The sequence below is a fragment of the Rhinolophus sinicus genome, linkage group LG05, assembly GCF_036562045.2.
Source record: "Rhinolophus sinicus isolate RSC01 linkage group LG05, ASM3656204v1, whole genome shotgun sequence".
In the NCBI taxonomy this organism is placed as follows: domain Eukaryota; kingdom Metazoa; phylum Chordata; class Mammalia; order Chiroptera; family Rhinolophidae; genus Rhinolophus; species Rhinolophus sinicus.
In genome coordinates this window covers 137296240-137323909 of record NC_133755.1, presented here as the reverse complement: position 1 = coordinate 137323909, position 27670 = coordinate 137296240, and the positions used below count along the sequence as shown (strand labels likewise).

At 41.9% G+C, this 27670-nt stretch overlaps 1 protein-coding gene across 3 annotated transcripts in view; it reads right to left on the bottom strand.

The window, feature by feature from the left end:
* Window positions 1-11463, bottom strand: part of SOBP (sine oculis binding protein homolog) — a 160524-nt gene extending 149061 nt beyond the window's left edge. Inside the window, exon 1 of one of the 3 annotated variants that reach the window (XM_074333361.1) lies at window positions 10837-11463. In XM_074333361.1, the coding sequence (XP_074189462.1) occupies window positions 10837-10932 (96 nt within the window). In that variant the 5' untranslated portion in view covers window positions 10933-11463. The remainder of the gene's footprint in view (window positions 1-10836) is intronic. The other 2 variants (XM_074333360.1, XM_019735036.2) reach the window with 2 other exon arrangements.
* Between the last annotated feature and the right edge of the window lie 16207 nt (window positions 11464-27670).

Below are 27670 nucleotides of genomic sequence, written 5' to 3'. Positions count from 1 at the left end.
GTTAAAAGCCAAGTTCAAGCCATCCTATTGGTTTGTGCACTGCTTCCCCAGTCTCTTACAGAACTGTGCCAACAAGACAGAAAATCTTCTGCATAGTAACTTCTGACCACCATATCCAATTTTCTAGACCATTTGTGTCTGGGCGCCTCTCTCTCCAGTTCTGTCTAACCTCTGAAGTGACAAAGGCTACAGATGCATAATTCATGGAGCAACCTCGCAGCCAAGGATATAGATTTGTTTGTTTTAGTCCGGCTGCAAATCCATTCAGCCCTTCAGAACCAATCCCAGGGATGGAATCCAGAAGTTTCACACATTTGGATAAAAACTGAAAACTGGATTATTAACACCAAATTCATATTATTTGGGCATCTTAACTGCATCACTTAGTTTATGGTTTGTGCTGAAAACTCAGATGCTTTATGGAACAATTGATATGAATGTGATCTATTCCATGATTTTTGAGTTACTATAAATGTCAGTGAAAATAAACTCTAAAACATTCCCTTCCTTGTCATTGAAAATAAAATAAACTCCTTAATGTTTTGATATATGACAGCAAAAGTAGAAAACAAATGGTTTTTAAAGCCTCAAACCATAAATCTCAAACCTTTCATGGAAGGGGGAACAAGATGAAAGAAAGAAAAAGCGAACAACAGTTTCGTACAGTGCTAAGTACAAGAAACAGACTATTATATTACCTCTGACTTACACACTACTGGATTAAGAAACGAAAGACCCCAAGGAATAATTTAAATTTTTTAATTTCTAGGTAGAATTTGATGCTAGATATCACATGGAGTTGTTATGCTGCTAAACCAGAGGAAATGAAATATTTTTTTACAGTTATCATCCAAGAAACATGACATATTCTAGGAGAAATGAATTTAATGTTTATGACCCATAAGGGCTTTAAGTCTTTCTGGTAGAGAATTCAACCAGATATTTTTTCAACATTGTTTTGGGATTGTCATCCTTTAAAAACAAGTTTTCTATTAAAATAATTATTGGGCGGCCAGATAGCTCAGTTGGTTAGAGTGGGAGCTCTGAGCAACAGGGTTGCTGGTTCGATTCCCACATGGGCCAGTGAGCTGCGCCCTCCACAACTAGATTGAAGACAAGGAGCTGCAGCTGAGCTTCCCGGCGACCGGATGGTTCAGTTGGTTAAGAGTGCATGCGCTCAACAACAAGGTTGCCAGTTCGACTCCCGCAAGGGATGGTGGGCTGTGCCCCCGCAACTAGATTGAAAATGGCAACTGGACCTGGAGCTGAGCTGCGCCCTCCACAACTAAGATTGAAAGGACAACAACTTGACTTGGAGCCGATGGGTCCTGGGAAAAAACACACTGTTCCCCCAATAAAGCCCTGGAAATACACACTTTTCCCCAATAAAGTCCTGTTAAAAATAAATAAAATTAAAATTAAATAAAAATAAAAGAGGTATCCCTTTCCTATATAAGTTTCTTCTGTAAGTTATGTTTGTTTTTTGCTGTTGTTTTTTTTTAAGGTGAAAAAACTAAAGGTGGTAAGAGCTAAAATGCAGAGAGATTCTGAGGTAAGGATGTTCGATAATAAGACAAGCTACTGTACTAAGGGAGCTTGTAAAAGTTGCTTCTCCCCGGAATTTGTCCCGAAAATTTAGGACAGGAAACTGAAGTAGTCTTTTAAAGTCCCTCCAAGCTGTAAGATTCTGTGAAACCAAAGAACTTCTACTTATATGAGAAATAAAATACCTTTTGCAAAGAAATATCATAATTATAGTGATCACACATCATAAATTTTACTAAACAGCCACTATTTCAAATATTTCATCATTACTCCCATAAACTATAAAAACGTGCCAGAAATTTTAATATTCTGGCATCCGAATCACATTTTGTAGGCTGCCTTGCGCCCTTGGAAGTGGCACAAAAATCCTCTCTCATACCATTTGGTCCAATTTGGGTTTGGAAAATAGGTCACTATAATTATAATGATAATGTCTAACACTCTTATAGCACTTTACAGTGTTTCCACATCCTTTAACTCTCTTGTTCCTTTCAATAATCCTATGAATTAGGTATTTGATTTCCACAATAAACTTTTGGTGAACCTATGTAACATCCTCGTTTTACAACAGAAATTAGAGCATCCAGAAGGTAAATGATAGGCATTCGAGATCACCGAGTAAAGTCCGAACGAAAATACAGATCTTCTGATTCTTATACCAGGCCACTTTGTATTATAAATTCTGTAAGGTCCAATGTTTCGGCAATTCCAAAGAAGTTAACTCCTTGGACGAATCAAAAAGTGGCAAGAAAATCATACCATAAGATGTCAATATCACATATAAAGAACTTTCCAACGAGGGCATATCTACCTATGTCAAACCTTTGCTTGCTTTTGAATTTGATCATTGGGTCCTACTCTCCTTAATTATTTGTATTGTTGAAATGGGGGTGCTCAAAATTTACAATTAAAATTGAATCTTCTAATTTGACAATTTTTTGACATCACATCTGACTCTAATTGCTTTGTACTTCTAATACTTTACCACCATACCTCTTCCTCACCCTTTCCAATTGCCCTCTCTCACCTCTAGGACTACTAAGGAAAGAAGACAATTCTTAACATTTTGTTAGAAAGCCTGATCTCTTCCTAGAATTAAAAAAAAAAAAAAAGAAAGAAAGAAAGTCACAGGAAGATGGTGGAAAGGCAGGAACTTTTTACTATTTCCCCACTCCTCTGAGTTCTTTCTATTTTGGCAAATTTTAATTTTATTAGAACTTAATTCCCAGAACATTCATTAGACACTGTCCTTATTCAACTGCAAGTACTGTACAAATGTCAAGGTTCGAATCTAAAGGATTTTTAATTGAACATTTTACCTGGTAAATAACAGAGTTGGCATCAAGGCGCTTTGAAAACAGCAATTATTATCGATTCTCAAAATATTTCTGAAACACAAGTACTTCAGGTCTTCCAAAAGGACTACTGATTTTATTTTGAAAACAACAACAGATTTTAAAATACAGATAGATATCACTGATTTCTTTCATCCCAGGCCTTGCATAATTGAATGTCAATGTTTTTTCAACTTTGTATCCTACCCAAGAGAGCAGAAAGTTTTCAAAGAGCTCCCAATCATTCATTGAAATGAGGGAAAAGCCATGTCCTCCTTCTCCCCACAAAACGTAATTCCCATTTTCACTCCAAATCCCAGTTCTAGCAAAATGTGTCATCTACTCCAAATATACTGTAAGTTACTTGAGGGCAGAAATCTTTTCTTTCATTTTATGCCTCACCTAGCACAATGCCTAGCACTTAGAGTGTGCTCAAGAAATGTGCTAACCCATTTGAATACGTTCACAAATATTTTTTTTAAAGTATAAATACAGAGAAATAATCAAAGTTCAGGAAAACTGATTCTAAAAAATAAACATGTGCACATTGAAAAATTCTAACATCCAGTGTTAATGAGCACTCTCATAATATTGGGAATTTAAACTGATATAACTTTTAGAAAAGGTAATTTGACTCTATGTATTAAAAGCCTTAACAATGTACATACCCCTTGACTCAGCACTATTATTTCTAGGCATCATAGAAACTATTAGAAGGAAGTAAGTACAAAAATATGCATGTTCAGGAACATTGATCTCGCTGTTGTTTTCTTAGAAACAAACTATATGCCAAACAATAAAATTGGTTAAAGAAATTATAGCTTAATTATGGAATGACTAACATGGAATATCATTTTGCCATTAAAATATATGCTGTAAATAAGTTTAGTGCCATAAAAGCTATTAACAATATATTACGTTTTAAAAGGAAGGTTAGTACACTATAAGACCTCTTTTGTTTTTTTATTTTTTTAAATACTTTATTTTTATAGAATTAGATTACACATCATTTTTTTTCTCTCTTAAAATCCTACGTAGAAAAGGGCATGAAAAGATGTACATCAAAATGTTGACAGTAATGTGTCTGGGTGGGGAAATTATAGGCTTTGTTTTTCTTTTTGCTGATTTGCATTACTTATTCTACTATTTCTGTCATGTCCATATGTTATTTTCATAAAAAATATAGTTTTAAACAAAAATTAACACAGACTCTTCTCACAGAGAACTATGTCACCCATATTCACAGTCATAATGACATTAAAGAGGCCCGGTCAGTTACATTACTTCAAAACATTCTGACACCCATTATCCAAGAAAGGGGAGCATGTGAGAAACACTTTCAAAGGAAAAGGAAACCACCAATCCTGAACAGTTTACCAAGGCAGGGGGAAAAAACGCTATTACCTCTTCTAGTTAAGGTTATGAATAATAGAATGATGGTTATCTATGGAAAATATTTTATCTCCCTTTTCACCTCCAAGTGCTCTAAGTTCTCAGGTAGATTTCTATTAAGTATCACGGAGTCGTTCATTAATTGAGATGTTATAAAGGAGGTGAGGGAAGGAACTGCAAAGAGGCAGTTTCTTTTGTAGAAAGTAGGCACTGAACTTGATTAGAAGGCAGTTTCTAGCTCTATCCCTAGGTCCGGCCTAGTGCAGAGTCTAAATTATCTCTCTTAACACTGACCCAGTGGATGGGTTTTATTGTATGCTTCTGCCAAGAAGGTTAAAGGTAAAATTTAAATAGTGCAAAAGAAATATTGGAAGGACCCTTTACAGATTACAAAGCATTTCCACATTCAAGACCCCACTGGATCAAATGGTATCCTGAGGAGCAGCCACTCGCCACAGGTGACCCATGACAGGGTCCGCCTCATGCATGAAATAATAAGAGCGGCCAGATTCACATGCCTGGTGCAGACTTTACCCATTGAGCCCTGCTGTTTTTACCTGAACTACAGCTTTTTAACTTGAAATCCTTTGAAGATGGTCACTGCGCTCCATTTGGGTCATTTTACAGCACTGTGCTCAGCTACAACACAATGATTATAATGCAATTCTAAGGGCAGAGGACACATTATAACACGAAAATCCAACCCCGGCCTGGAGCAGGACTGAGGAGAAAGTCTTATTCTCCTTTTGATATATTCTGAATGAGATGGCGGTATAATTGGCATACGAAACCAAAATTATGTGCTTCTACGTATAAAATCTATGTTGTTTTATTGCCTTGTTTTCACACAAGGCAGACATTTATGTTCCCACATTTTAATCTGTAGCCAGGACATCAAATATCCTAAAAAGGTCAAACAAATGCTGTGAAATTGTGGATACCAGCCCTCAAGCTAACACTGTGGCGGGCATGGCAGGTGTGCAGCTGTGTGCAGCTGTATCCTATCACAGCTGCAGAACTGCCCTAAAAATCGCCAAGACTTGTTACATTGTTTTCCTGTCCATGCCAAAGCCACTGGCTCTAAAACAGGACAAAGTTCCAGAGCCCTTTGGTTATACAGAGGTCTCAACACTCATCAGTCTGCAGATCCTAAAGCATACATTCAGCAAATCTCTCACCCCGTGCTTTCCTGTCTGTATATGTGTTTCAAAAAAACAAAGTATTTTTTTCTAATTCTATCCTGTAATATCCCTTCTCTTTTAGGAAAATACTCTATAATCTTATTAGCTTGAGAGTGCAAGGGTGGCTGATTTCCCATCCCATAAGAGGAAGTTTCCGACTTCAGAGATTTTTAAATAATCCACCGTCTACTACTTCTAATATTTTTTTTAAAAGAAGAAGTATATAAAGACTCTTAATAAAAAAGGACACTTCCTTAGAAGGTACAAAAAGTCTGGTCACCCTAACAAGACATTACATTTCCCTGGAACCCTACTTTTTCAGACAGTCACTTGCACTCACTGATATTTATACATTTTGAGGCCCTGGTTTTGACTTTGCTTTAAAAACTTTGTTGCCTCTTGGTTTCTATGAGTCTGTCTTTCACACAAGGAGAGTAGGGCTTGGCTTCTCAGAGCAGTGCTTGGCAAGCACAGAGGCAGGAAACGCAGAAGGGAATGAGTCTGTCAGACTCATTTTCTTCTAGTTCAAATGTTTATTTCAGATTCGGGAGGAAGTGGAGTGGTTCCTTTCCATTTCCTCGTCTCTGGAACCTGCAAGTTGTATACGGCTTAGAGAATCTCACTCTACCACACATCATACTCACAGGTTCACAGATGGAGAAAAAGAGACTCTTTTCAGAAAACCTCCAGTTTGAACAAAGCAGAATTCATAGCTCTCAGTGCCCTTCCAGGACCATCTCTTCGGGATTTAGCCTGGAGTCTTAAGTAGGACTAAGGCTGGGCAGCTCAGACACATCCTGTACCAGCTCCCAAGGGGTAAGGGCCATGTCTCAACTGACATTTGTCCCCAGCCCTGCCACGTGGCACACCTGAAGCCACTGCTCAGCTGGAAAGGTCTGACATAATTTGTGAATGCCACAGTGAAATCTGGTCCTAAGCCCACTTTCTAGGTTCCTGAGACTCACCGTGTCTGACACCAAGATGGAGTTTCAGCCCCAAAACTTAAAATATGTCTGTTTTAGTAATGAGCTGATTTCAACCTTCAACATCCTGGCTTTTCTAATCCATACGCTGATCTCTTTTTTAAGCCAGCTATTTATCTCACTGCACTCACCAGCTCAGCCCTGCAACTTGTTTTATTGTCTATGCAATTGACACAGGTCATTTTTAACGCCAAATGGAGACTATCAGAAACCAAACTAGAAAATCTTGTGGTGTGTTTACTACTAAACTTTAACAGATGTGCCTGAATCTAACTGTAGGCATCAAGACTGAAGTATAATTTTAGGCACAGATTACTTACTGAGAATATTTATAGACAGAAAACTTCTTCAGCAAAGGAGACCCTAAGACATTTAACACAGATTATCTTGTAGTTTAGCATTGATAAAAAAAAAAAAAAAAGCCAAACATTGTAAGTGCATTGATTATGGTTTGTTTAGGAAAGTTTCCAGGGCAGAGCGCTTGATCTAATCACGTTCGTTTGTCAGAGTTTTAGAAGATAAAAATCCGACTCATTATCTCTACTCATAGTTTAGATTTTTCTAGTTGCATTACTGTTTGGTAACCACTAATTACAGTCACTAAGACCTATGTGCACAAAATACATACCCTTAATTACAACTATATTTACACTTACGCATCTATTTACATTTACACATCCAATAGTACAAACTAGTTTTTATATTGTATCTACCATGTTTTGGGTGAACTACTGAAACAAATTAACCCTTCTATATGTCGGAATTCCCTCCTAACATCCACTTATTATGATACATGTAAGATAACAGTATATATTACATTAGATACAATCACAATATTCACTTTAGAAACAAAAAGTAGTCAAAATAGAAATTGCATTAAAAAAATTCATTCTGTTGGTCACTAATTAAGGCATACTGATTGTAACTATAGTAAAGTAATGAGTCTTTTTAATCAAGAAAAGAAACCCAGAATGAAGGGAGGAAGAAGAAAGGGAAAGATAAAGAAACATTGTAAAGGTCATAGTGAGACAAATATTTCTACTTGAAGATATTTTCACTAAAGTACAAATACCAGAGCAAGCTATGCCAAGTCATGTACTTTGCACACACAAAATTATATTGTATCAGATTTAAATTTGTTTCAACTGCCATGTACATTAAAACCAGTGATAACGAAAATGTAACTCAATATCTGATCTAGTGAAACAGCAACCAACATTAGCTCCCAGCCACATGAAGACAATCTCCAATGCCATTACTGGTGTCAGCTAAACCTCAGCCAGTTTGTCTTCTCCAGCCATTTTAAAATAAATATGTGACTATCTCAATTAGGAAATCTTGAAGGAAGTCTCCATGAGGAGGCAATTTTGTTGCTCATTCTCAGTGCCTTGCATTTGCTGTACTTAAAATAGACACTTGTACCAATGTCCTTTCTATTACCCGAAGGGAAAAAAAAATCACATACACACCAGTCCTTTTTCTTTCAGCTCACAGAGAAGCAACTTGATCCAACCAGTGTTGAAACCTGAGTAGGTCACTGTACACCATGATAAAATTCCCTAATCCCTGAGCCAAATCTCCTAAGGGGGCCTCCTTCCAATCCTCCACTTCCCAGGCTGACTTTTCCATTCGCTCTCTCCTCTTTCCCCCTTTCATTTCCCCTACCTTCAAGCCTTGATATGTGATCCGCGGTAGGGGCTCAGGTTTCCGTTTTTACAGCTTAGGCCGTGCTAGCTGTATACATTCCTTTCTTTTTGCCGGGCAGTGATTACTTACCAGGGCTTAGTTTACACTGGTCCAGATGAAAGCCGTTCAGATGAAGGCAAACACAGCCAGGCAGCTCCAGCGGCACCGATATGAAGCTGCACAAGGCCACATTGTGTTCTCGGTGACATTTTGTTGCACATATTTTTATACAGGACAACCAACTTGTTATGTTACTCTACACTTTAGATGGAGGGGTAATAATACCATAAGGTTTGGGAAGGGATTTTATCGATGTGGTTATTAACACTAAAAGCAGAAAATTTTTAATGAGCTCAAAATAACCCTTCCACTTTTTGTCTTTGAGAAATCACTTTAAAAATGAAGACTGCTAGTGCTATTATATTAAAGGAATGCCCACTAAACAATTCCACTAGAAATGGGATTTCATGACTCACTGGCACGGTGTGCGCTGACATGACTGAAGATTTCGGCCAGGGGTCTCTTATACATTGTTCCCAATTAGAGAGAAAAGCCTGATGTTACAGGACATTGATTTATTTGTGGGCTAAAACTTCTTATTTAATGCTACTATGTACTGAATCGCTGAAGACTAAAACTTCTAGTAGGTGGTGATTTAGAAGAAAAATAACATTTTCAAAGAGGAAATTCTGTGCATGAAGGTTAATTCCATACTTAGTCCTGCAGCATTGGCTAAAAATTGTGTAATTTTTCCCTTCACACAATGTTGTTTTTGTTTCTTCCTCACCAGTTCAGACAAACATCTGTTATACTGTAGAAGGACAACTATCTCCCAAACCACGGAGTGCGCCCGCAGCCAAAGTCAACAACGCGAGCCCCAAGCATCGAGCACAGTCAGCCTTTATATCCAGCCGGGATAACATTTCACATGTTTTGATTAAAATTAGCTAATTTGTAATTCTAGAACCTATGAAACTTAAAAGCTGCCATCCATATAGATCACATTAGGTAGTGTTTTAAAGGGCCAGTGCACACTGATTTCCCACTGGCTTCACCTCTCTTCTCTTCCTCCACCCACAATTTAAAATGAAATGGAAAAGTAATCTGGAATTGTAGGACAGAGGGAAGGGCAAGTGAGGAAGAATGGTTATTGCAGACTGTTCTAACCCCACCCCCTTTGGAAAACAACAACTCCTACTGGTCTCTTAAAAAGAAAAAACTGTCTGTCATTGGAATCAATGAGGGTTTCCATCCCAAGGAATAGCACTGATTTCCAAGACAAATATTCCTTAACTCTGTTACGACTGATGCTGCACCTCATGCTTTGAATCATTAAGTTCCTCACCCAGAAATAAAAACCCTAATTCCAAAATTTAGATTGTATGGAAATTCCCTAGAGGTACACTTATAAGATGTATTAGCCATATTTTCCTTTCTAAGCATGGGCTTCATACAAGGCACTGTCGTAGAATATACTTGTTCTAATCAAGAAAACATCAAAACGCAATAAATTTGACTTAGTTGCATGCCATTTTCATCCAGTTTATGTCTTTTTAAATACAAACTTAACCAGCCTAACCAAGTCAGTTGGCAGTGTCAAGGATTTCATGCACTAGATGGAATACCAAGACGGCTGCAGAATGAAAACTAAAGTCCTTCCAAATGTGCTACTTGTTTGTAACTCAGAAAGAAAAAAGAGAAATAAATTTATATATATATATATATATATATATATATATATCAAGAGAGAATCGTGAAATCAACACTGAATAAAACCCTCGCTGGGCAAAAAGCTGCAACTTCACGGAAAATGGGGGTGGGGGAACCAGGGAGGTCAGGAGCAGAGCGGTGCTCTTGTGCAATCGCTCCAATATGAACAGCTGGAGCGTCAGGCTGCTGCGCTCACCACCTCTGGAGCACCGCTGGCCTGGCGGGGGCCTTGCCGACAGGACTCCGGGCTGGCCTTTCCAAACAATGGGCAGGCTCTCCGAGAAGGCCGCCCCTCAGACCGCTATCTTTCAGTGGGGCTTGCCCGGGTCTGCTTAACTGGGAAGTGAATCATGCAGAGAGCGGGAGGCGGCGGGAGCCGAATGAGAGCAGCGGGCAGGCGCGGACGAGGCGAGCTGGCGGTCAAAACGGTACCCAAACCCGCGCTACTCGGGCCGCGACTCTCCCCGGCGCTGACAGCCTCTTTACACCGTCACAGCTGGTTACTTGGAAGGGAGCGGGATCGAGGAGTCGGGAGAGGAGCCGGGGAGAGGGGTGGAATCCAGCGCTCCCGGGGTGCTTCGGCCCGGGAGCTCCTAACTTTGGAGGGATCGAGGAGGGATGGTTCCCGAAGAAGCGGGGCGGGGGAGGGGGTAACTACACCACAGACTAGTAACGCCTCTTCACCAGGTCCACCCGCCACTTGAGCTCCGGTTCCCCTCCCCCTGAAACGCGCCTGTGCCAACCTGGGGTTTATAAGGTTAAATAGTGTGTGTGGTTTCCCGGCCGCCCCCCACCCCACCCCCATCAAATCGGAGGTAGGCAAATTCCGGGGATGCAGCCCGCGAGTTGGCCTCCGTTTTGCACCTGGAGGAGGAGCTGAGGCGTTCAGGGCATCCTACAGAAACTGACAAGCGCTCCCCTGGACCCCCCAAATCCGTGCAACGGCCCAAAGGGAGCGGGCGGAGGAAAGAGCTCTATTTCTCCAGCTCCGAAATCCAAAAATACCTTCATTTCCTCATTGATCTCCCTTTTCACCGGGTGAGCGGGTTTCCTGCTCCTTTTATTTTCCGGAGGTCTCCCTTCTTTCTCCATTTCTGCCATGTTTTTGTGTCTGGTTTCTGTGGAGATGAAATGGCTGCTGCCGCCGCCGGCGGTGGTGGTGGTGGTGGTGGTGGTGGTGGTGGTGGAGGTGGTGGTGGTGGAGGTGGTGCTGATGGTGGCAATGCTGGCGGAGGTAGCGGTGCTGGCGGGGCTGGGGCTGGGGCTGGGGCTGGGAGGGGGAGGGCAGGCAGGCGCCGGAGAAGCGGGGTCTCTCCTAGCGGCGGAGGACGTCAGTGGCTGTCAGAGGGAAGGTAGCTCGTGGAGTCTCGGGGATGCCGCCGCCGCCGCTCCTGCTCCGGCTGCCGCCGCCGCCGCCGCCAACGCCGCCGCTGCCGCCGCTGCCCCTGCCGCCGCCGCTGCTTCTGCCGCTCCCGCCGCCGCCGCCGCCGCCGGGCTGCATCCTCGGGGCCCCGTGGAGTCGTCAGCCATCTTCTGTCGCTCTGTCCGTCTGCATGGGCGAGGGGAACGAGGGCCCGGCGCGGAGAGAGCTGCTCTGGGCGTGCGTGCGTGGATGTGTGTGTGCGCCCGGGAGAGCGCGCCAGCCCCGGCGCCCAGCGCCTCCCGCGAGCAGAGCCGGGGGCGGGCCGGGGGCCGGCGCGGGGAGGGGGGGAAGAGGGAGCTGGGGCAGGGAGGGGGCGGGAGGGAGGGGGGAAGGTGGGGGGCCTAGGACAGCCCCCAGCTCCGGAGCGGGCGTGGCTTCCACCGTCACTGTGTACGCCGATGCTGCGCGGCTCCGGGGGCTGCTCGCGGCCGCCTGTTCATCCGCGGCCGGCACCGGCGGGACGCGGCGCCCCTCGCGGCCGCCACCTCTGCGCGACGCCCCCCGGGCCTGCTCCGACCCCAGGCGTTCTCCTAAGCTCCGTGCTGTGGGTCGGGTGACGGGTCCCAGAAGCTGCTGAGGAAAAAATGAATGGGGTTGGAAGGAGGTTGGGCAGTGGGAGGGCGTGGGGACCTGAAGTCGCTCTGCGAGAGGGCCGTTTCCCTCCCCCTGGGCCAGGCAGGCTGAGCTCGCCGCTTCCGAGTGCAGAGCTGGGGTCGCGGGGAAGGAAACCCCAGTCCTGACTTCTTCGCAGCTGCCAGGATAGAGGGTCTCCCTGAGGGGTACCTCAGGGCCCCTTCAGGGAGCATGGAGGCTGGAGGCCCCTTGCAGAGGTCTCTGCACCCTGCTCGGGCTGGTCCCCAACGCGGCGCGGGGTACCTCTGCACTTGCAAGAAACCTTTTGCCTCTCAATGAGCCACTTAGAAATAGGACATCTCGGCCTTCAGCCCCCTGATCTTTTTTTCTTCTTTTCCCTCGTTTTCTCTCTCTCCATCTCTCTATCTTGTTTTCTCTCTCTCCATCTCTCTCTCTAACTCGTGTTCGCTACAAAGTAACAGCTTTACTCTGTGACAATCCCCCGCCCCCGCCCCACGGGCACCCTTGCCATGTGTTTAACTCCCAAAAGATTGGGTGCTTCTGGGAGCCCAGGGTCCCGCTTCCGCTTACATCCACCAGGAGCCGCGATGCCCTCACCACGCCCAGGCGGGACCCTCCCCACCCCGCCCGGTTGCACTCTTTCCCTTGGACTTCTCTGCGTGCTTCTGCTCTCCCGGAGCCATGCTCGCTCCTTCTGCGCTCAAGCGCCCCCTCTTTGGCCCTCTCGGTCCACGCCTAGGACCAAGTTCCGATTGCGTTTGTCCCTCTGTGGTTTAAGACTTGAACGATTTGATGGGGGCTTACGTGAAACACGCAGCCCTCAACGCCCAGACACAACGCGGGGACACACGTTCCGGGCTTCACTTGCCGGCTCCGCGACACTTCGTAATTACCTGACAATGCGATATGGGGGTGTCCATTGTTCCACTGCTTGTTATTGTGGAGTGTTTCTTATGACGGTGGTGGAACTTAAAATTACACATTTTTTAACTTAAAAAATAGAATGAATTTGGTGTGAGAATATGAGTTAGCTTTCCAATAAAAATCTCAGTTTGGCCTGTCAAACGAGGCTCATTCTGGGTATTACATTAACTAATTTGCATTTTCGCATTGTTTTGTTTCTTAAACGTCAAATTAGAGATATTTGGGAGCATACTCAAGAGGACTGAGCATCTCCACGTTAACTATTTTGCATTTTAGCATTAGTTTGTTTCGTAAACGCCAAATTACAAATACTTCGGAGTGTAAGTACCCAAGAGAACTGAGCAATTCCTCTCGCCTCTTTTATGAACTACCTGGAGGAAGCGAAGGGAAGCCGCAGCCCGCTCCTCGTGGCTCACTGCATCTCAGGTGAGCCAGGAGTCCAGAGAGAGCTGGGCGAACCAGGCTCTTCTCCTGCCTTCGGCGCGAAACTCTTGCTCCGAGAAATGTTAAAAATCCTGGAGCGGTTTTCCCGGACCCTGAAAAGTCAAGAGAGGAGGATTGATGAGGTTTTAGGAAGCTCTCTGCGTCCCCTATTCAAGATTTTTCCAGTAGCTTCTGGCGTACCTAGCTATACACAGGTTGTGAGCCCAAGCTTTCTGGCCAGACCTCAAAGCCAGCAGCTACCCGCAGGACCTAAGACGACTCACGCAGCAAGGCTGTGGGCATGGGCAAACCAGCTTGCACTAACACAGCCCCCTTCCTGGACCGATAACACAACATTCCTCTGTGGGAGAGTGGGTGTATTCCGCAGTGAGGAATACCGTCCTAAAGCTTTTGCGGGGAGGGAGAGAAGAGGGAGTCTTTTGGGATTTTCAGTCTGAATTTCATCCAAAACATCTGATAAATATGTGGGTTGGAATTAGTTTTTCTCTGTTTTGTTCTCTTCGTCTTTAATGAGAAGTGTAAGAAAACTTATTTTCACTTTTGAATATTCTAGAACTGTAACTTATGTTGTAAAGTGTACACAAAGAGAAGCTTTTTGTCTTCTGGAAACATATTTAAGTCCCCTCTGTTTCCTTTGGTGCCGGAACCATTACAATTGATTCACTGTTGTTCAGCTGATATCAAATAACAAGTTATATACCCCAAGTCCTAAGATACAGTTTCACAAGTTAAGAATAAAATAAACAGAAATGGTGAGCTGTACCCCAGAGTTGTATTTAGAGGCAGCTATACTTCCTTTAAAGAAAAGTACTTACTCTGCAATGGTTTTTAATAAAAATAATGATATTAATCAGCCACCTGTTCCTTCACAAGCATATGCCCTACAGAAAACTGAGCTGAGAACATTGTGATCGTATTATAATCCACAGTGTATATCTTCAGTGATAGAATGAAAGCTCATCAAGTGTGTGTGAGGAACCTTTTAGTCTAGAATGAACTGATGATTGTTACACCTTGTTAATGACAAGGTTTCTTCAAAGGTACTATAGATGAAGACAATTACAATAAGAGTTGCTGCTTTATGAATTTGGACATACCGTAAAAGCCAATAATGTTCCCTGGAGAACTTCATATAGTCTATAAAAGTATAACCCTATGTGGATAGGAACAACCTCATACATATCTCAGAAGAGCCACTCTTTTGCTACTATGACTTACCCTTATGCTCCCCAACCACCAGCACGTGTGCTCCTGCGTGCGCGCGAGCGCGCACATACACACACACACACACACACAGCTCTGGACATAGAAAAAGTCTTCAGTTTTCCCTTGATTACCCTACCAGTCACCAAGATGAGTACAGGACTGACATTTCATACATTCCTCAGGTATACTTTTGTGACTTCATTTACCATTCAAGGCTACTCTTAATATTCATTCTAGACTGATTTACTTGGAAAATACAGTAGAAAGTAGATGGGAAGTTCCTAGGATGATCTGCCTTTGGCTCTCAGACTCTAGATCTGCATCTTTGTTATCTCCAAGAACACTTAACTCAGAGGCCCAGTGCCTCATGGTAAGGAATTGTAAGTACTTGCCGATTGATTAGTATGATATAGTAACAAACTTACATAGAAATTTCTCTGTATATTGTTTGAGTGTAATGCTTATCTTGAACAAGCTCTGTGATCTAACCAAATATGGGACTAAAATATGTGGAATAATTACTATGCTGAACACATTATAAGAATTATCTCATTTAATATTCACAAAATCCTATGAGGCTGCTTCTACTGTTATCCCCATTTCCCAGATGAGGAAACTAAGGCTTACACACACTAAGTTATTAAGTCACAAGCTAGTAAGTATTGGGATTTGAACCCATAACTTTCTGTCCAACTCTAGATTTGTGGTTCTTGACACAATGCTAATCTGTTTTAATGAATTTCTTTTAATAATCTGTATTTTTTCTAACTTAAGGCACACATTTTTCACATTTTAACATTTCTAAGACTGATGTATCGTATAATGAATGAATTCTTACAATTATAAATGACAGCGTTTTTTTTTTCCCTTTGATGGTATATAAAAATAATAGCACATTTTCCAGTCAGTGGTGTATTTGTTATGTTGCAATAGCAAATCATCAGAAAATCTCAGGGACTCAGAACAGCAAAGGTTTAGAGTCCTTGCTCACACAAAGTCTGCTGAAGACTGTGTGACTCTCCAGGGCACTGTCCTCCATATGACGGTCTGGCATTGCTCCTCCACACCAGCATGTGCTTCCATAGTCACTTCTACAGGGGAAGATGGAACTCTGGAGGATCTCACGCCAGCAATAAATGCTCCAGCCTGGCTATGACATCTGTCATTTCTGCCTTCAATCCATTGGCTAAAATTAGTCACATGGTTCTGTCCAACTGCTAGGGATGGTGGGAAGTTTAATCCTCCCATGTTTCCCAAAGGAGAAGAGAACTGGCTATGGGTAAGCAATTAGCATTTATACCACAAAGCCATCTTCATTTCATGAAATATGGTCATTAGGATCAATTAATGTAAATATCAGGGATTTAGTTTTTTAAAAACCAGTGAGCAGCAATAGGCCTGTTATTTGTTACATTCCACCTGAAACATACTTTCAAAGTTCATGCTCATATCTAATTTCAAAGAACAAAATTCAGAATCAATTTAAAAAAATAACACGATGAAGCAGTATAATTACAATGCAGTGGTTTGAACCAGGGGTTCTCTAGATGAGCTTACAGGGCTTGGGAACCTCTAAAATTATATACAAAAAGTCATATAAAAACAACATTTTTCCTAAGGAATGGGTTCATAGCTGTCATCAGATTCTCAATTGGGATTCATGATTTATTCATTCATTTATTCAACAAACATGTATTGAGAGCCCATTATATTCCAGGCACTGTTCTGGGTGCTTAAGATCCAGCAGCAAACATGACAGCAAAGTTCCCAAATATCACAAAGCTTATAGTCTGGAGAGGGGACAATAAATAAGCAAACAGGTAATAAAGAAGATAATTTTAGATACAAATAGGTGACATAAAAGAACAACGTAATAGAAACTGGAGTAAGCTGGGTATAAAGGTTGGGGGGTCTGCTAAAATGATAATAAAAGAACTTTATGTGGAGAAACTTGACCTGAAACAGGAAAGATGAGAAGGAACTGCCCATGCAGAGATCTTGGCACCCGGGAGAAAAGTATTCTGGTCAGAATTGTAAAAGAACTGAAGAATGGATGCACTCAGCATGTTTGAGAAATTGGAAGGTATCTGGAGTGTAAAGAATGAAGAGGAGAGTGGTAGGAGAAGTAGTGAAACAGGAGTGCAGAGGCCAGATGATACCGGGCCTGTGGGCCATGGTAAAGGGTCAGAATTTTATTTTAAGAGAAATGTGGACAAATGCACAGTGTAAAGAAATCCTCCTTTGAATGGGAAGGCCTAAGTTTCTTTCTGGTTCACTAGTTGTATGTGTAGGTCATCTGGCCATTAGCTCTGCCATTAAACACCAAGTTAACCCAGCGGCGCACATCCCTGAGTGAGGATCCCCTTCTCTCCTTCCTGCTCAAAGGCCATCCTCGTCCCCTATGCCATGGTGTCAAGGTGAAGACCACACGCTTCCCAGAAGCATGGGGGCCTTCCTTAAATCACAGGGATATAAAAAGCTCCCCAGGTTGTAGCTTCAAACAGACTCAAGTTGCTTTGCAGGAGAATAAGGGGCTTCATCCTTTCATGAGGCCTTGCACAAGTCATTTTAGCTCAGTCTTCATTTGTGAAATGAGAATAGTAAGTTATATTTTGGAATATTGTGTTAAGATCATATAATGTCCATTAAAGTGAACTAAAAATAAAACTGCACAAATATCTGTACACACATACAGTAGCCTTACGTTTATATTGTTGACTTTAAAAATAAAATGGTTATTTTACCAGCAAACATGGTTTATTCAGGAATAGCAGAGACATTCAAGCTATGGTAAAACCATAGGCAAGTGCGGAGAACTTCTTCTTTTATAGAGGAAAGGGGAAGTTGGGAGGAGCTGTTTATCAACAAAGTGTCCATTGGAGGAAACTGGAGTTGGAAGTACACTGGCTTTTCATTGGCTGGGTTGTGACAGTCTCTCATTGGCTGAGCCATTGCCTGGGAAGGAGAAAATCTTCCTCCCACTGGAGATGTAGCCTAGAAAACATCTTTGTCTTATAGACACAAGTCACACCTCTTCCTATTTGGGACAACTGACAATGAGTGATAGGGCATGAGAGCTCCCTCTACAGGCCCTGCCATCTCCAATCTTGGCTGAAGTCTCCTTTATTAATTTTCACAATAATACAGATGTGTGCCAATTTAAGGAACCCTGATACACGAGGAATAATCACTACATAATAAAAATGTTCTTCATTTTCAAAATAATGTACACCGTGTTCCTTTTAATAGTAATTTGCTGGAATGTAATAATTTTAATTTATAAAAATGAGATTTTCATATACACTTTCAAAAACATTTCAACTGTACCCATTGAAGCAAGCATACCAATCTATGAATGTAAGGAAAAGGTCAATTCGAGTTCTAATTTTTAATTCTTATCCATTGAAGCAGAGATCAAACCCCAGTATTTATTTATCCCAAGCATCTCTGTGCTCAAAAAAAAGTTAAGCTCAATTATCAATGTGTATGTCTGAAGACAACAGCTTTAGGTGTAGTAAGCCTGTGGAAATAAATAAAGACCACTCGAGGAGAACAAAGGCTTGTTTAGAGCAAGGAAGTCAGCCACCATCACTTGTATTTTCCAGAGACTCAAAGGCAGGAGTGGGAAAGCTTCATAGTGAATAAAATAGAAAGGTTTCAGGTGTGCTCTAATAGGGGGTGGTTGGCATGGAGACGCTAGACAAGAGCTAACCAGAAGGTGGGCAAGACATCTTATGTGATCAGTTTGGGGAGCGTGTTTGACTTTTTCCTAGTTGATCCTGAATTGGAAGGTTATGGTGGTGAGGAACAGAGAAGCTGGCAGTCATTGATCAGTCCTAATCATTCTGGGTGATTGTGGCATAGAAGGTGGTTTGACTTCTCTGGCTTATTGCTGCAGAAGTCATGGGTCAGAGTTCTCTTATCTTATATGGTCTGGCCATTGTTCAGTTGTCCAATTGGTCTCTCAAACCATTAACTTGAAAATAGTTTAGGCCAGACAACTAAGAAGAAACTAGATCAAGGTACAAGGCAGCTTTCATTTGTAGTCAGATAATATTGTGATGTATTAAGAAGTGTTTTGTTGTACCTGCTAATTTCTTTCAACCCCATGCACTCATTTATTCAACCTAGACTTTGGCGTCCATTGCTTCAGGGTAAGGATGTTATAAAAAAAATTTGCAGAAAAATATGAGTTCTCCATGACTTTTGAGATTTAAAATGGACTTGTGAAATTCAAGGCAGGAAAAATAATTTGAGAGAAAACTCTTTTCTTTGAGTTTCCAAAGTCTAGATTTTGAATATCAAGACCCAATGACCTGAAGGATTTAGATGATAAAGTTCATGCTATAAAAAAATGGATTTAGAAAATGAAATTGTAAGCCAAAGGAAGTTTTCCCAATACAGAAAGAAATCATAATTCCGCGTGGTTGGGAGAAAGAATGAGCAAAGAAACTGAGATGATGGAGGCTTCACTGTAGATTCCCACCCAGAACAACTGGAACACTTACTAAGTTTACAGGCATCTGAAGGCAGTGGCAGAGAACAGAGCGCAGAGGTGACTTGTGCTTCCTTTCCAATACGGAGCCTGGAACAGCAACGAGCCTTATAGAACAGAGTAGCCCAACACTGCAGAGGCAAGTACAGTGAGGTTAAGCAGAGTGGTGTGAAAGAGCCTGGGCAGCTGGTGCTGGAGAGGCCAGAAATACTCTTCACTCACCATAATGTGTGTGTGTTTCATGTGTGGCTGAGAGTAGAGCAGGTGTGGCTCTAAGGGACTACAGAATTGGAGTAGTCCCACACCCAAAGTGTTTGATTAGCAACTCCACAAAGACTTCCATCTCAAAGGATGCCAGCTGGAGAGGGGTGACTCTGGCAGAGGAGTAAATGCCACCCACCCACCCGCCCACCCTCCCACCTGCCATGTAGATACCAGCCGAGTGAGAGGTGGGCACAAGAGAAGACCAAATCCACTGAGATTTTCTGAGGTTTCATTTCCGCCTCCTACCGTAGTATAGTAGTCTTGTGAGACAGAGATTTGAGTTCGGTTACAAAGAAATAAACATGTAGCAAATAGCTGAGATTTTTATATTTTAATTGTTCACACATATATTTACCTTATAATTCAAATTTGCTTTTAAGCAATTAAAAAATGGAGTCTTCTGATTTCTGAAGTAAATTTGAGGCATTATCTGTCTAATTATTTAATATTTAAATAGCAGCTCTCAAATGAAAATGGTTTCTTTGGGTTTATGGCCTTAATATCTTAATATCTTAAAGGGATGGTGGGCTGTGCCCCCTGCAACTAGCAATGGCAACTGGATCTGGAGCTGAGCTGCAGACCAACTTAAGTGTGACCAACTTAAACACAGGACATTTTCAATAGTCAAAATTCTGGTAAAAATAAAATTTAGCTTTGTATCTGAGTTATCTTAAATTGTCATGGTCTTCCTTGATGATATCCATTGATGAAATCAGAACTCTTGGTTTGATTTATATTGATACTAATACAGACTTACAATAATATGTTTCCTTTAGATAAATAATCAAGTGCCATTAAAATTATTAGACTTCTGTGTTGAGTGATATCATCAACTATCATGTGTGGAATACCTGCTGTAAGCCAAATGTTTTGCACACATGTCATTTATTTCTCACAACCAACCTGGAGAGTATAATTGTCCTTATTTCACAACTTAGGAGAGTGAGGCTAAGTACAGGGTCACACTAAGAAGTGGCCAATCCAGGAAAAAAGTCCCCAGTCTGCCAACTCCCAGACAGGTGAGGGGTGATTTCACCTCTCATAGGAGGCAGATATGGACAATAATTTTAATTCTTTCCTTATTTTAATGTATACATGGCTGTTATGGAAATTAAAACAGCCATAACAAAACAACCAACCTTTCAAAAATAACCTACTACATTTTAATATTCTTAAACCAAATACGGCATTCAGTAACTCGTCACAGAGAATTGATATCTATGTTTTGACCCACCTCCTTGGAGAAACATTACATGTAGTAAGAAACATTTTTCTTTCACAGAAAATTTGTCTCCAATGTGCTGTTGGGCCCTAAGTTGTCTGTTTATTACATCCCAGAGGGAGGAAGTTGCGTGGGAAAGATTCTGCAGTTTAACTATGGGAGGACATTACACATTCCAATAGAAGAAGAAAATCATCAAAACTAAGTAGATAAATGAAGGGTTCTATAATAAGTCTTGGGATATAGGCTGTGGATGTGTTTGTTCTTTAGTTTCATTCAAGCTACTGAATGCTGAGGAAGGACTCTTGCTTCAGCTAACTTTTACCCTTTCCATGTGAAGTCAGTGGCTCTTTAGTGCCCCTGATCGCCTTTTGAAGGCCTGGAGGTGAGAGAGAGCTGGCAGGGACAAAGAGAGAAGATCCAGGTACAGTGACTGGAAACTGTACTCCCCAGGAAAGTCTCAGGTTATGCAAATGTAGGAAGGCACTGGAGTCCTAACCTGGAAACAAAGCAAAACCCAGCATGGGAAATAGGAAATGCAATACTGAGCACAGAGTATATATTGGGGCGTCTTTTTACATGGTGAGCAGTAGAGTTTTGTGGCCTGAACACACAGACAATGACGTATTTAGTAAGACAAAGAATTTAGTAATGCAAAGGCTTCTTTTCACACCAGGGACCAAGCTAACTACTTCACAGAGATTATTCTATTCAATCCTCACACAGTTGACACAACTATTGGTTTGGGTCCCATTTTACGGATGAGGAAATGGGGCTTTGAAAAGATTAAGCATTTGCCCAGTAAGTAAGCAGCAGTCTGACTCCAGAGTCTAGGACGCTCTCTGCCACCTTGTAGTACCAATGTATTTGTGAGGGTTCTTGCTGGCAAGCAACAAAAATGAACTCTAGAGAAAAAATATATATATTGGAGGGAAGGGGCCTCAGAGATCCCAAGAGACTGAGAGAACAGCCTTGGGAAACAGGCAGCAACCCACGGCCTCAGGAGGCCAGGCCATAGGAAGACTATCCAAGATGCCGCCATCTCTGCTTCTGCTGCTCCACACCTTCTGGAAACCACCACTGAACATCACGCTGACCCCATGAACTGTCCCACATGCTCTTCCTTCATCGCATGGTGCACAGGCCTGGGTGGGAGGGCTTACTGCCAGGTGTTGGGGACACTACTCCATATTCCAGGGTGTGGGGAGAGTGAGAGTCAAACTCTTTGGCTTTCCTAGCAGAAGGTGAGCTCCTACATCCCAAGATTATGCCCAGTGAAGAGTTCCCCCAAATGTAAGCACAGATGGATTTTGACAGGCAATGGCATGTTACAATGTCCACCCTGACTACCCACTGTAGCCCCTTTGTAGCAAATTATTCCATTAGGAAAGTAAATGTAGGTCTGTTAACATAATTTTGAAAGGTCATACAAGGTGGAATTGTGCAAACATTAAATACTGCAAATCAAAACCTGACTGACCTAGAAATTCATCCTAATAGTGTTATTTGCAATCTCTAAATGCAGATTTTGAAAAGACAAATTTGGTAACACATATGCGAAACATCAATTAATTAGAATGTTTAGGGAATGGGATTGTTCTTGTTAACTTAAATTTCTAACTAAATGTGATTAAGCTTTTAAAAAGAACCACAAACCTTTATATTTCAGATCTTGCCACTAGAATTCTTAATAAAATATTTGGATTATGAAGGTTTGCAGTGCCTCAGAATTATTAATGCCACCATTTGTAGTTGTCAAGTGCATTGGGTGTAGACTGCTAAATGTGTACAGATTTATACACATTCCATTAACCAAACTTCTGAGTTTGCCTTTTATTTTCTCCATTGCATAAAAATGGGGTAAAGAGGAGGAAATAAATTCTGTCCATATGAATGTTTTATTTGGAGCCCACTAAGGGCAAGCATGCTACTAGGCACTGTGGACATAAACAATCAAGGTGTTTTAAAAGTGAGACAGGAGTTAAGAAAAGGGGATGACTAATTCTGAGGCAGCAACCGTTTGAGTTGGGCCTTAAGGATGATGAGTACGATATTGTCAGGTAAGGCAGGGAGAAGGAGAAGCATCCTAGATAGGAAGAACAATATGAAGCAAGGTGCCAAGATGTGAAAGTACAATTAGAGCTAATAGAAGGGTGAATAATTCAGTGTGCCTAGGAGGAGTGCGTTACGGGGCGCTATGAGGTTACTCCAACAGTAAGCTAGGACTGATTACCCATGGCCTCAAATACCATCATAAAGGATCATGGACTGTTCCTGAGAGTTCTAAGAAGCCACTGAGTGTTTTTAAATTTGGAGGTGATAAGATCATAAATGTGGGGTAGGAAGATGACTTTGAGAACAGCTGAAAGGCAGAAGGAGAGACTACAGGTAGGAAATTACATAAGAGGTGCTTGCAGCAGTCTAAGAGGTAATAAATGATGGCTTAGACTAGTGCAGTAGAGGCTGGGAGGAATTCTTTCTCTCTAAGAGTTACCTTATGGACAGAATCCATATGAACTGGTATCTGATTGAGTGGGGTGGAGGTGGGGGGTTATGTGAAGAAATGAGTATTTGAGGGGGGGTTGCCAGTTAGCTGAGTTGGTTAGAGCATGGTGCTGGTAGCGCCAAGATTGCCGGTTCTATTCCCTTATGGGTCACTGTGAGCTGTGCCCTCCTTTAAATAATTAATTAATTAATTTAAAAAAAATTCTAGGCTTCCAAACCAGGACTTCCACCTTAAAAAAAAAAAAAAAGTGTTCGGATAATAGAGCCCATTGCATACTATCTCCTTTTACAAAAACAACAACAATAATTACATTTCTAATTAGCTCATTGAATAATTGGAGCAGTGGATTCCAGTTTTGATTGATCGTCTCTCCATCCTAGACCTAGTAAAGTAGATTGTCTGGAAGTAAAGACCAGTAATCCACCTTTTTAAAGCTCACCAAAGATTCTGATAATCGGTCAATATGAGAAAGCACTGAAGTCGAAAATGTGAAAAGGAAGTGACACCCAGTAACATTAGATTCAGCAAGATATCTTATCAAGCACTGTCTGCTCTAACTCTGAAAAATATCCAGAACCCCACCACTTCACTCTAATTCCACTGCACCAATCCTAATCTTACACCCATTTATCCATTGCCCAAACTAAGTAATTGTCACCTACCTGGGCTCCCTGCTTTTACTCTTGCACATGTGCAATCCATTCTCCACAAAGTAGCCAAACCAATTCTTTTTTTTTTCTTTTTTTTTTTCTTTTTATTGGGGAACAGCGTGTTTCTCCAGGGCCCATCAGCTCCAAGTCGTTGTCCCCCAATGCAGCCATGGAGGGCGCAGCCCAGCTCCAAGTCCAGCTGCCATCCTCAATCTTCAGCTGCAGGGGGCGCACTCCACCATCCGATGCGGGAATTGAACCGGCAACCTTGTTGTTGAGAGCTCACGCTCTAACCAACTGAGCCATCTGGCTGCCCCTCTGGAAGCTCAGCAGCAGCTCATTTTCTTCAATCTAGTTGTGAAGGGCGCAGCCCTCTGGCCCATGCAGGAATCAAACCAGCAACCCCTGTCATTCAGAGCTCGCACTCCAACCAACCAAGCCATCCAGCCGCTCAAACCAATTCTTTAAAAATGTAAAACAGACCTTGCACACTCTTGCTGAAAATGTTCTAGTGACTTCCTATCATACTGTGATGGTTTTACAATATGTCCATAAATTCTTTGATATGTCTCCCTTGATTATGAGCTATACTTGTGACTTGCTTCTAAGAAATAGAACGTGGCCAAAGTGATGCTGTGTGATGTCCAAGATTAGAACAGAGAAGACACTGTGATTTCCTTCTTGCTCTCTTTTCTTGGATCATTTGCTTAGGGGAAGCCAGCTACGATGTCATGACAACTTTCAAGCAGCCCTAGGGAGAGGTCTCTATGGCAAGGAATTGAACCCCGTGCCACTAGCCGGCCAGGACCTGAGGCCTTTTGCCCATAGCCATGTGGATGAGCCATCTTGTCAGCAGATCTTTCAGCCTCAGTCAAGCCTTCAGATGACCGTAACCCTATCAGTGTCTTGACTCTAATCACCCGAGAGTCCCTGAGCCAGGACCACCCAGCTCTGCAGCTCCCAAACTGCTGACCCACAGAAATTATGAGGTAATAAATATTGGTTGTAAGCACCTACATTTCAGGGGAAATCTATAAAGCAACAGTAGATTACTAACACATATACTTACAGTATAATCCAAACTCCTTGTCATGGCCAGCAAGGCCCTACGTACTCAGGATTCTGCCTATAATACTAACTTTACCTATCATTGACATTGTGGAAAAGACTACTAGTTGCCTATTAACAATTGTTTGTCTCTTCTTTGTTTAGAAATAGAGTCACCAAAGTTTATCCAGTTACATGAATTCAAGCTAATGACCACATTTCCTAGCCTCCCTCACAGCTAGATATGGTCAGGGCAAATTCTGACCAATGGGATGTGAGAAGAGCGATGTGTGTAACTTCCAATTTGTCCTTTAAATGGAAAGGACATATCTTCAGTTTTCTTTCCCCTCGTTCAGTATGATGGTAAAAAGGTGGAAGGTGGACTAGCCATTTCAAGCAACAAGTTGGAAGTCATATGATGAGCATGGGAAAGCAACAAAATAAAAAGGGCCAAGATCCCCAATCCATCAAACCAGGGCTGTCTGTCTGGTTTTTGACATGAACAAGGCACAGGGCTCTATCTTGCATTTAAATCATTGTATTTTTTGGTCTCTTTATTACAACAGCCCAACCTGTACCTTAGCTGATACTCAGCAACTTGTTCACCACATTCTAGCTACATTGGTCCTCTTTCTTCTGCTACCCTGAGGTCTTTGCACTTGCCATTCCCTCCACCTGGAAAGCTTTCCCCCCAGGAAGCTGCATGGCTTGCAGACAAGGAGTCTGCATGGCTGACTCCTTGTTATCAGGGTTCATTGTTCTGTCTGAAATTCCCTCCCCTCAGTTGTTCTCTACTATATAATCATGAGTTCTATTCTTCATAGCACTAATCAGCACCTGAAATTTTCTCATTTATGCATATTGTCTGTCACTCTCCCCTGGAATCGAATCTCCGTAAGATCAAGAACCTTGTCTGCCTTATTTTCTGCTGAATCTCCAGTGCCAAGAAAGTGCTTATACATAGTAGGTGCTCTATCATTATCTGCTGTGTGAATAAATAAACAAACAAACTAATAATAAATGATGCCAACAGCCTAGTCCATAGGTCACTTTTCATAATTCAGCCTCCTTTACCTGCTGAAATTAGGATAAATTTAGGAACAATAAGGACTTAACTCAGGATTAACAGAAGACTGTCAATAAGTCTCTTTTACCTCCATTATCAAGTGTTCTGATTTAATGAGGAAAAAGAAACATGGAAACTGTAAATGAATTTTTGCTTTGGGCATTTAAAACCTAACTTGAAAAAAAAAAACTCTCACGAAAATATTATGTCTGAAGAACAGATTCTCTTAAGTCCTAATATAGAGTATTGCATTATACTGACTCTAAAATTCCAACTATTACAAGGCATGCCGTTGTTTTATGTACCATGACACACAAAAAAATGCTGCTGTGGCAGATTGTGTTGTTGTTCCCAGTTTCTGCCCCTCCTGCCTCTTCCCAGGCTCACTATCATGTTGGCCACATGATTTTCTTGAGCCAATTGAAGGTGAGTACACATGACAAAGGTCATATCCAAGCAGCTTTATATGGGTTGTAAGGTTAGATTCAGTTGTTGCCCCCTCCCTCAACCATGAGATAGTGGTAGAACAGTCCCTGATGGGGGCTAGTCCTTCCACCAGGATTCTAGAACATGTGCAGCTGTGCAGAGGGAAGCCAAGCCCAGTCAAACCAACCACAGGGGAGGCCAGTGGAGCCACAGCTATCCCATAACCTCATGTAATGTGAACAAGAAATAGGTGTCAATGTAGGCCGCTGAGATAGGGATAATCATAACAAAAGCTGTGACAATTAAACTACATGCCACCAACTGATTTCAGAGATGTTAAAATGTAAACAAATGCATGTCTTAGAATCAATAAAATATGGTATGTGTTATATATAAGCGCAACGTGCTCAATAAATATTTGTTGACTTGATATTATGTACAGATGATGTGGAGTTCATATTTTTAGTGAGAGTCTTCTTGATAAACACATTTTCCTTTTAGCATATTGTATGTAACAGTACAACCTCAGGTGTTAACTGTAAGGGAAACTAAAATTTATATAGCAAGCAAATTTCAAACCTAAGAAATATGTGAGCTGTGACTTTTCAGTACCTCTCATCTGCCCCCACTTCCCTACAACCTCATATAATTTTTTGACTTCTCTCCCAAAGAACTTACTCCTCTGTCTGTCCCCTTTCATAGTGCATACAGCTAGATATTAGTCTTCTATTTTTGGGGGGTGTCACCAGAGAACAAATGTAGCAAAAATGAAATTCAGTAGCCACTGGCATAAACATAAGATAAAATATTTGGATGCATACTTGTGGAACAGATTTTTCACACACACCCAAACTAGATAAGAGGCTAAATCGGCTGAAGGAGGGAAAGGGTGGAACTACATGAGCTGCATTAGAGAGATGTTAGCGTTTGCCGGATGAAGCAAATCTATTGTCACTTCCAGGAGCTGTGTGGAAGCCGCCTCAGAGCATTGCTCACTGTATATGATCTAATACTGTGTTATAAATTAATCACAACATATAACTTGGATATTGGTACCCAGAAAAAAACAATAGTGATGATGATGACAATGATGGTGATGATGGTAATAATAATAATAATAGTAAATATTAATAGAGCAGAGCATTGACTATATGCAAAGCACTAAGCTGAATGATTTACATAAATTACCTCATTTGCTCCTCATAATAGTCTTATGTGTTAGTCAGCTATTTCTGAAATAATGCTTTGTAACAAGTCAACAAAAAGCCAAGTAACTTATAACAACTGGAATCTATTATCTTTGTCATCAGCGTACAAGCCAACTGTGGTTTGGGGGATCTAGGCTGTGCTTTGCTGCATGGCTGTGCTTCAGCCTGTGGAAGAAGAGACTTGGCTCCAGGATATGCGTTGGGTTCAGATCTGCTCCATACGTCTCTCATAATTCTGGGAAGAACAGCTACCTGGGGCATGTTCTTCACATGGTGATGGTAAGAGTGCAAGAGAGTGAGTGACAACACATGATGCCAGGCTTGGAACTGGCACAGTCACTTCTACCCATCTTCCATGACGAAG